Source organism: Pseudorasbora parva, chromosome 1 (assembly GCF_024679245.1).
Source record: "Pseudorasbora parva isolate DD20220531a chromosome 1, ASM2467924v1, whole genome shotgun sequence".
NCBI lineage: Eukaryota > Metazoa > Chordata > Actinopteri > Cypriniformes > Gobionidae > Pseudorasbora > Pseudorasbora parva.
The window spans coordinates 45,516,288-45,525,656 of record NC_090172.1 but is presented as its reverse complement, the minus strand read 5'-3'; the positions used below and the strand labels follow the sequence as shown (position 1 = coordinate 45,525,656).

Genomic DNA, 9,369 nt, shown 5'->3' with positions numbered 1-9,369 from the left:
CACCAACTGGCAGCAGGAAGTGTCACTTTTGTCCAAAGTGGGGGGTTAGTTTTATCTGCATTCACCAAACTCGGTATATATATTGTACATTTCGAGCCGGACAACTTTCTAATTTACAGTCATTAGCTCTGACCAACAGGAAGTCAGATAATTTTGTTGGAAGATAACAAGAAGTCGAAAGCGAGCTCTGAGTTTTTACCCTCTCCTCAAAAGCGATTCATTCAATCTCCTCCAAACTCGGACAACATGAAGTAAATATACAGAAGATGCTAAAATGCGAACGGTTATTGGATATCTCAAACGGTGATCCCGTAGCAAAAGCCTAAAAAACACAAAATAAGAACACAAGTGCCTGGTTCATAAATAAGGCTATACTCCCACCTGCTGGTTATTCTATATATCACACTGTGTTTTTTTTTTGTTTGTTTTTCTCAACACATGCTCTCCCTTAAATGTCCAGAAGAGGGCAATATTGTATAAGTTTTCAAGCAAAAAACCTTACCTCTGTGTGTGTGTGTGTGAATGGTTTTCTAACCTGGTGGGGACTTCAACCTGAATGCACACAGACTCATGGGGACGTCCCAATGGGTACAAAAGCTTATAAATCAGACAGAATGAGTTATTTTGAAAATGTGAAAATGCAGAAAGTTGTGTGATGGGTAGGTTTAGGGGTAGGAGCAGTGTAGGAGGACAGAATATATGGTTTGTACAGCATAAAAACCATTACGTCTATGGTGAGTCCCCAAAAAGATAGTGAACTAGACATGAGTGTGTGTGTATGTGTGTGTGTGTGTGTGTGTGTGTGTGTGTGTGTGTGTGTGTGAGGGGTGGGGGGGTGAAGGGGGGTGTTGTGGATGGGGGGATGGGCTGAGCTGATTTGAGTTGCCTGCAGCATACTTCAGCATTACTACTGTGTGTGTGTGTGTGTGTGTGTGTGTGTGTGTGTGTGTGTGTGTGTGTGTGTGTGTGTGTGTGTGTGTGTGTGTGTGTGTGTGTGTGTGTGTGTGTGTGTGTGTTGTTCTAGCCTGGTGGGGACTTCAACCTGAATGCACACAGACTCATGGGGACACGTCACTGTAGGGGCCTAAATTGAGGTCCCAATGGGTACAAAAGCTTATAAATCATACAGAATGAGTTCTTTTGAAAATGTAAAAATGCAGAATTTTTTTTGAAATGGGTAGGTTTAGGGGTTGGGGCAGGAGGACAGAATATATGGTTTGTACAGCATAAAAACCATTACGTCAATGAGTCCCCAGAAAGATAGTGAACCAGACATGAGTGTGTGTGTGTGTGTGTGTGTGTGTGTGTGTGTGTGTGTGTGTGTGTGTGTGTGTGTGTGTGTAAGTGTGTGTGTGTAAGTGTGTGTGTGTGTGTGTGTGTGTGTGTGTGTGTGTGTGTGTGTGTGTGTGTGTGTGTGTGTGTGTGTGTGTGTGTGTGTGTGTGTGTGTGTGTGTGTGTGAGCCAATCTTCTGTCTAAAAAGATTACCTCTCAATGCTGTGCTTTGGCCTGCATTAAAGGATTAAACATATTATTCTGGGTTTGAATAAAAAAATAAATGTATAAAACCAGTTTATTTGTAGGGCATTGACAATATTGTTTTATATAATTAGTTAAATAATTGTGTTAATACAAATAATTATTAATAAAACATATAAATATAAATAAAAAAAATTACTAACAAAGGAAAAAACACATTTAATTGTCTTTTTCAACAAAAAGTAATTGGTGTGTGTAACTTAAAAATGAGAAGATTAATGTTTAAGGACAAAAATGATAACCAATGAGCTACCGGTATATAGAATAACCAGAAGGTGGAAGTGTAGCCTTATTTAGTAACCAGGTTGGATATGTCCTAGGGAACACTGTTTTGAAGATAAAACTATTGTTGTTATTGCAAAACCGTTTTCAGACAGTGAAATAAAAACAATGTTCTCTCACTGTTTAGATTTTGTGTCTGTCATTCCCCCTTCCCCCTCACTCTCCCTCTCTTAGGATCACTATGTGTGTGTGTGTGTGTGTGTGTGTGTGTGTGTGTGTGTGTGTGTGTGTGTGTGTGTGTGTGTGTGTGTGTGTGTGTGTGTGTGTATGTGTGTGTGTGTGGAGGGGGTCTCTCTCACTCTGTGTGTGTGTCACCTTGTCTCTTGTTTTTTTTTCATAATTTAACCCTTTCATATCATAGGCTATCACAAATATCTATCACTTTATTGTGAAAAATAAGTAAAAAACAAAAACATATATTATATCTTTAATTAAATACTGGTCTTCTGAACTTACAAAATTTTGAGCTGCAAAAAATATATTTGCACATAATTGAAAGTGATATCCTAATACTTTTAATTGTTTTCTATAACATGGGCTTTAAAGAAGGTCATGTGCTGTGTTTACAAAGATCGCTGTTTATAATAAACTTCCATAAATTATATGCATGCATATTACTCTTACCTGACACTGATATTAAAATCATTGTTGCGGTCTCTGTGATTTGGCTTAATTTATTTTTAAGAGAAGTGTAAGGATAATACAACTTCAGCATTTGGACAGTGTTCTGCACTCATTTTGAAATTGACATTTGACATCACCTGACATAAAATTAATGAATAAAATGTAATTGATCTCAGAGATGTGACTGTTGTGGTTCCTGGTCATAGCAGCACCAGTTGCTGCAGTTAATGAGGTGAATTCAAATGACTTTGACATAGTCCTTTTATTTATTTTTTCCCATATTAAATGCCTATTGGCCTGCTGTGCACAGTTAAGCTGATGCCACCGGGGTGGCGGTGCCACCGGCTTGGGCCCGTCATCGCTGCTCGCAGCTTTAATTTGTTTTGTTTTTTTGTTAAAAAAGTTTGAAATATCCAATAAATTTCGTTCCACTTCATGATTGTGCCCCACTTGTTGTTGATTCTTCACAAAAAATTACAGTTTTATATCTTTATGTTTGAAGCCTGAAATGTGGCAAAAGGTCGCAAAGTTCAAGGGGGCCGAATACTTTCGTAAGGCACTGTATATATATATATAATATCTTTTTTTTTTAAAATATGTTCCTTGAGGTTCATATTATTTATTATTTTATTTTGTTATAATGCAAAGACCTCTTAATATGTCTAAAGATCAAGGAAAATTAGACTTGTCATGACCCCTTTAAAGAGGGCATTCATGGAGTTTGGTAGAATTTACAGGATTTACATTTCACAGCTCATACTTCCTCATTTTGTCCAACAACAAAAAAACCTGTTGATCTACATTCACATTGGGGGTTTTGTGTCATTGTGTTAAGATAGACTGAGCTGCCATCAAGTAGTGTCTACTGTTCTGCAGCTGTGGAAATAAACAGCTCCATTATAGACCCTGCACATACAAGTGGGTGGAAAAGAGACTTAATTGTTGTATTTATCACACACACACAGGTGCCGTGTTGCTTGTTGTCCTCTTCAGATTTACATAGAGGGATGCAATCATTTGAATAATTTTCCCATGAGTTTTCCACAATGTAAATTTAAACTTGACAGCTCACTTAGGAGAGTAAAGTGAAGTGGAAATAAATAACACAGTAAATTTGTAAATATAACAAAACTTGTATTAATTTTCAACATTAGGCTACAATAGAAAAGTGACAGAGCATGTTCTTTTGACTCCAAGTCCAATCAAATATTTTTAATTTAAAAAAATATTTTAAATTAATATCTTTTACTCACAAACAGCAATTTCTTAAAAATCTCTACCTGATACAATAGGTTAGCGCTTGACATAAATAAAACATAGAATTTTCCATAATATTTTATGAATTGACTTTTCCAGATCTAAAAAACACACTTTTTAAAATCCCCAAATCCAGGTTTTCTAAGACTATACAAGAACCCTGATGCTTAAATAAAAGTGTTGTTCAGGTATGATTATTTTCGAGCATATTTGGGCCCTAGAACCACTGATTTAGAGGACATTTATTCTTTTAAGATGTTTGCAAAGCATAGCGATTATAATTTAAACCAAATTTGTTGGTCTTAGTTCACATACACCCTTCCAAACCTGTTTTAATTTCATTCTTTTGCTGAACGCACACACGCGCACACACACTCTCTCACACACACATTTTTTGAAAATATGGATAAAGCACTTAATAGACCTTTATACTTTCATATGGAAAAAACATATGGAAGTCAGTGGGGGTCCATCAACTGTTTGGTTACCAACATTGTTCATAATATCTTCTTTTGTGTTCAGCTAAAAGAAATTGTTTCAGGTTTGGAACAATTTGATGTAAATGTAAATTATGACAGAATGTTCATTTTTGGGTGAACTATCCCTTTAACTGGTCTCCAGCATTGGCGTCAGTCAGGTAAACTATTTTCAGGCTGGCATTTAGCAGTGAATGACCATAGATAACAGAATATATGGGTTTCCTAATGGCAGACACAATTTTAGATATTTAGCAATTGCGAGTGATCAATAATACTTTTACATGATGAGTTACAAACCAACACATACGGGAAAAGCAGCGGGCGCCCCCTATCGTCTGATGCGTGTACTGGTTGAACTCATTAGCCCTATCTTCCCCTCATCTTGCAGCACAGGCAGTCAGTGCCTGGTAGCGATTTAGACGAGGGCGTATGGACTTGAGGCAGCAGTGAATGCATTTCCCACAGTCTGTGGTCGTACTTTTCTCATCTCGTACGGAATACCACTGAGTTCACACATCGCCTGAACGACGTATCGCATTTTTCCGACGCAATTCTCCATCTGAAGGCCTGTCACATAGTAAAGTGGCTCGGTGTGCGTGTGTTTAGACAGCGGAGCGAGAGCAGCAGTGTGTCCCCGATGGCTGGCTGGAAGGACGGCTCAGTGCAGGAGAAATATCGCCTGGTGGTCGTCGGAGGTGGTGGCGTCGGAAAATCAGCATTAACTATCCAGTTTATCCAGGTAAGCTGAGATGGCGGAATGTTATGAGGTTTTCGGCCCTTTAAAAAAGATGTGAGTGTGATTAGCAGACATGGGTGGATCTTGCTCACAGAAATGGGGACCCCATTAGCGGAAAGGGGGGTTCAGGAATTCAAGCGAGGCCTGGGCTTATAGTCAAGAAAATTACTGCTCAAACGTAAACATAAACATATCAGGAGAAATGCAAGAATAATGCTTGCAGTGAGGGTTAGAACTGTGTAGCGAAAGTGCTGTATGTAGTTCATAGACATAAGAAACACTTTCGTAGGCTAAACTGTTGCATTTATTCTGAGTTTCAAAATTATTGAACAAAGCACGCGATTGGAATACTTGAACTGTTTGTTTGACCGTTCAAAGGCACTATAGTGGCTATAATTATGTTTAAACTGCATAACAAAGTTATGCAACAGTGTGTAAAACAATATTGACACAAGTTTACCCCCCTTCTTTTTGATAGTTGACCAAGTCCATTAGAAATGTAGCCTACCTTGTTTCTGCCAGAATAACTCGGTTCGGTTGTTACTGTGGTTATTATTTCTTTTGTCAAATCTAATGAAAATGGAATTTCTAGCATAATAAGATATCAGAATCATTATGGAATTTTAATTGTTGATGATAGGTGTTAAGACATGGGACAAAACATGTCTATCCTGCAAGTACAAACATTTACACATTAAAATGAATCCGAGATGGCAACACATCTGTAACAAAAATGTACCAATTGTTCTGATTTTTTCTCAGACCATTAATCAGACTTCATGTCCTGATAGAAATATATTAGCATATGTGTCAGATTTTTTTGTGTGTGTTTGTGATATTTTTTTAATATATTTTCCTAAAGTTGAAATATGCCTTGTTATAGGAACATCAGAAAAACAAAAGGGATACTGAATTATGTGATCAAACATCATAATCTGTGAACACTGTAAGATTATTTTATCTGGCGATGGTGATAGATGGAGCTGAAATTAAGTTCGAAACCACCATGTGGTCTCAGTTCGTTAATTTATTTCATTTCATTCATTTCATTCATTAAAGTGAATGCTATAATACATTGTATTTGACAGGTTGACTCATGCTATGTGAAATGCAAGAAGAAAAAAAACATGCATTCTGTAAAAATAAATAAAAACAAACCCTTAAAAAATAATAATTCCTTGACACAAACTTTAATTTAGTTTTGTTTTGTAGTCTGTTTTGTTTCAGTACTCAAGAATAAGTTGCTATGATACAAGAAAACAATTAATCACTGTGTTTATATTAGGTGATTTTATGTGCCTGACTAAGGTTTGAGACACGGTCTAAATTAGTCTCTCATAATGTAGTCTCATCTGTATTAGTTGGTCCTAATTAACTTTTAGAAAGGCATTTATAACAGCTACATTACAGCAGATTACCGGGTAACAGTGTGTTAAATAACTTGGCGAGACTGGCAACATGTCGATGAGCTATTTTGGGCGTAATTCAAGAAAATGTGGTTATATGCCCAAGTGGCGGGGGTTGATTTGTTTTAGTGATGAACGTTTAATAGGAAATAAGAGTATATTTTCTTTTAGGGGTAAATTCAAGCCTAACTGTTTTATCTGTGCAAAGAAGAAAAAAACAATGATAAATGTTTTAATCCACAGTCTCTCCTCCTCATATACCAGTTTGATTATAGAATTGCCCAGATTTTTTCTAAGCAATAGCAAAACATGAATATGCTCAATCACCTTATTCCCTTGTGATTTTTATTAAATGCTGCTGATTTTGCCACATCTCAGCTTAATAATCAACATTTGCCATGATCTGTTACTAGCAAATGTGCTGAATAAAACACCTGTAGATAGTAATGAAAAGCAGGTTACAATTATACATTAACCAAACACACTCAGCATGCCGAAAAGAAATTAGCTGTTTTTTAATTGTGGGATATAAGAAGATTAAATTTCCAGGTGGTAAATGTGTGAAATCAAGAGTCATCCAAAGAAAACCATAGAAGACCCTTCCTGCTGAAGTATTGCTAGTGAGAAAGCACAGCCCAGCTGTTTTCTGACTCCAGGCTTTCCCATTCAGATGTGTGTTACTCTGGGAGGTTTCATCTGAGTCATGTTCGGTTAATGACCATGGAGAAGCCGGAATCCGGCCTCTGAAAGAGGAAGTCCCTCCACTCCTGCTCAGTCTACTGTATGTGTATGGGAAACTAAAACTATGCTCTGCCTCCTGACTCACAGCGCTTTGCGACAGTATGTGCATGCATGACATTATTCGTTAGTTATCCTGTCTGGAAACATAATTGATTGCTGTCAAAATTTGGGTGAAGAAACTAGTGATGCATTAACTTTGCTTGACTGCTACACATTTGTAAGTCGTTGGCTACAGGGTGCCACACTGATGACTTCATAAAAAAAGAAAAGAAAAGAAAGACTAGTTCATCTCAAACCAGCGTCATGACATGGGTCATGATCAGCTACAGTCAGGCATGTGACTCAGACCAAAATGGATTTAATTTACGTCATTGTGATGCAATCCAATTAAGCTGCATAGTATATGGGCTCTCATGGAGTTTGATATGGATATTATTTTGTAGCACATTCCATTTTTTTAGTTTTATTGTCGTTTTATGATTGTTAATAATGTAATCTAGAAATCTTCAGGTCAAGATGATTTTTATCTAAGAACTTTTTCATCAAGACCTTTTTTATCTTGTGTTGTAGATATTAATTAACAATATATTTAATTAATAAATTAATATGTTTAATCAATAATATTTGGTAATAAGGTCTCATTTGCATATATTGGTTAATGTATTACATTTTTAACATGAACTAACAATGAGCTACGTGTTTTAAAGCATTTATTAATCTTTGTTTAAGTCAGCTAATAAAAATACTATTGTTCGTTAGTTCACAGTGCAATAGGTAGTTCTAACAGATACAACTTCTGATAAAAAAACACTATGATTAAATGATTATTTAATGCAGAGAAGTATTGTTCATTGTTAGTTCATGTTCACTGATATTAACAATATTTTATTTAGTAATATATCTACTGGTCAAGATGAATAAAAAAAAAAAAAATTACTATTCAAAAAATGTGGGGTAAATGTAGTTTGTAATTTATGTGATTTACAGCTACAAGAATCATTGTTTTTGTCTCCTAGAAGGTTTTAGTGCCCCACTGAGCTTCTTGTGAGTAACGCCTGTTCCTCATTAGCAAAAGTGTGAAAGTGAAATTGTCGCAGGCCTCACTGACCTTTTTATTGCTTCAGACAGTCTCAGAGTACACTAAGCATAGCATGGCTCTGTTGAAGGCACGATCACATGCTAGCTAATATTAGCTCTTATCACTGGCTCTCTCGTTTCTGAGAGAACGGACTCCCTGCAGCACCGTTTTCTTACGACTGCATGGTCAGACCATGTGGTTATGTATGTCAGTGTTTTAGATTCAAACAAGGCCTATACTGTAGAGGAAACAGAAAAAAACAACGTCCAGCTCCGAGGCTCATGTCAGTAGCGTAGCCAAACTGTTATTTTTGGAGGGTCCCATCTTAAAATGAAGGGGCCATAATATACATATACTCTATTGCCAAAAGTTTGGCTATGCCTGCCTTTGCATGCACACGAACTTTAATGACATCCCATTCTCGCAGGGCTTACTATGGAGTTGGCTCTCTTTTACACCTATAACAGCTTCAACTCTTCTGGGAAGGATTTTCACAAGTGTATTTATGGGATTTTTTGACCATTCTTCTAGAAGTGCATTAGTGAGGTCAGGCACTGATGTTGGACGAGAAGGCATGGCTCGCAGTCTCCGCTCAAATTCATCCCAAAGGTGCTCTGTTGGTTCAGGTTTTCGTGTCTTTTGCAACATCTTGCACATGACACAATGTCTTACGTGGTGCTCATATTAAAAGAAGTTAAACTTTTAAAAAATGCATCTCTAGACCAGCGTCTTGTGTTTTTAAAGACAAAAATGCATTCTGTGTGAATGGCCTTTAATACCCCTTTTTGCCGCAGTGAGAGTTTGCAAGGTCTTAAATTAACTTGACTCTAATACATCATTTCACACTTTTTTGTTTTGATCCTTCCTTTGCCCTCAATTCAACTTCCCTGTTTCTGTGCTTCCATGTTGTAATGGTAAACAGATGCTTGATTAAGATTTCCCAGTACAGATCGCATTGCGTCTTTTGCACGCTCAAGTTTGTTATTTTAAATATAGATGCAAAAATGTAGAAAAACTAGCATTTTCAGAATGTCGCAAGTTCATGACAGGTCATGTGATAAGAACAAGCTTCACCCTTTCCGTAACAGCATTGAAAGCTCAGTGTAGTGGAAAATCGGGCTTTCTGCGGTCTGAAAATTGTGAATACTCACATCACAATTTCATTATGATTTTGATTAATAGCACAGCCTTACTTTACACTTGGCACAATGCAGTCAGGCAAGTACCGT

General features: G+C 36.9%; 1 protein-coding gene across 1 annotated transcript in view; it reads left to right on the top strand.

Moving 5' to 3' along the window:
- The first annotated feature begins 4,535 nt into the window (after positions 1–4,535).
- The window catches only part of rras2 (RAS related 2), a 52,159-nt gene continuing 47,325 nt past the window's right edge, over positions 4,536–9,369 (top strand). Inside the window, exon 1 of the mRNA XM_067442858.1 lies at positions 4,536–4,918. Within this exon, the coding sequence (XP_067298959.1) occupies positions 4,817–4,918 (102 nt within the window). The 5' untranslated portion in view covers positions 4,536–4,816. The remainder of the gene's footprint in view (positions 4,919–9,369) is intronic.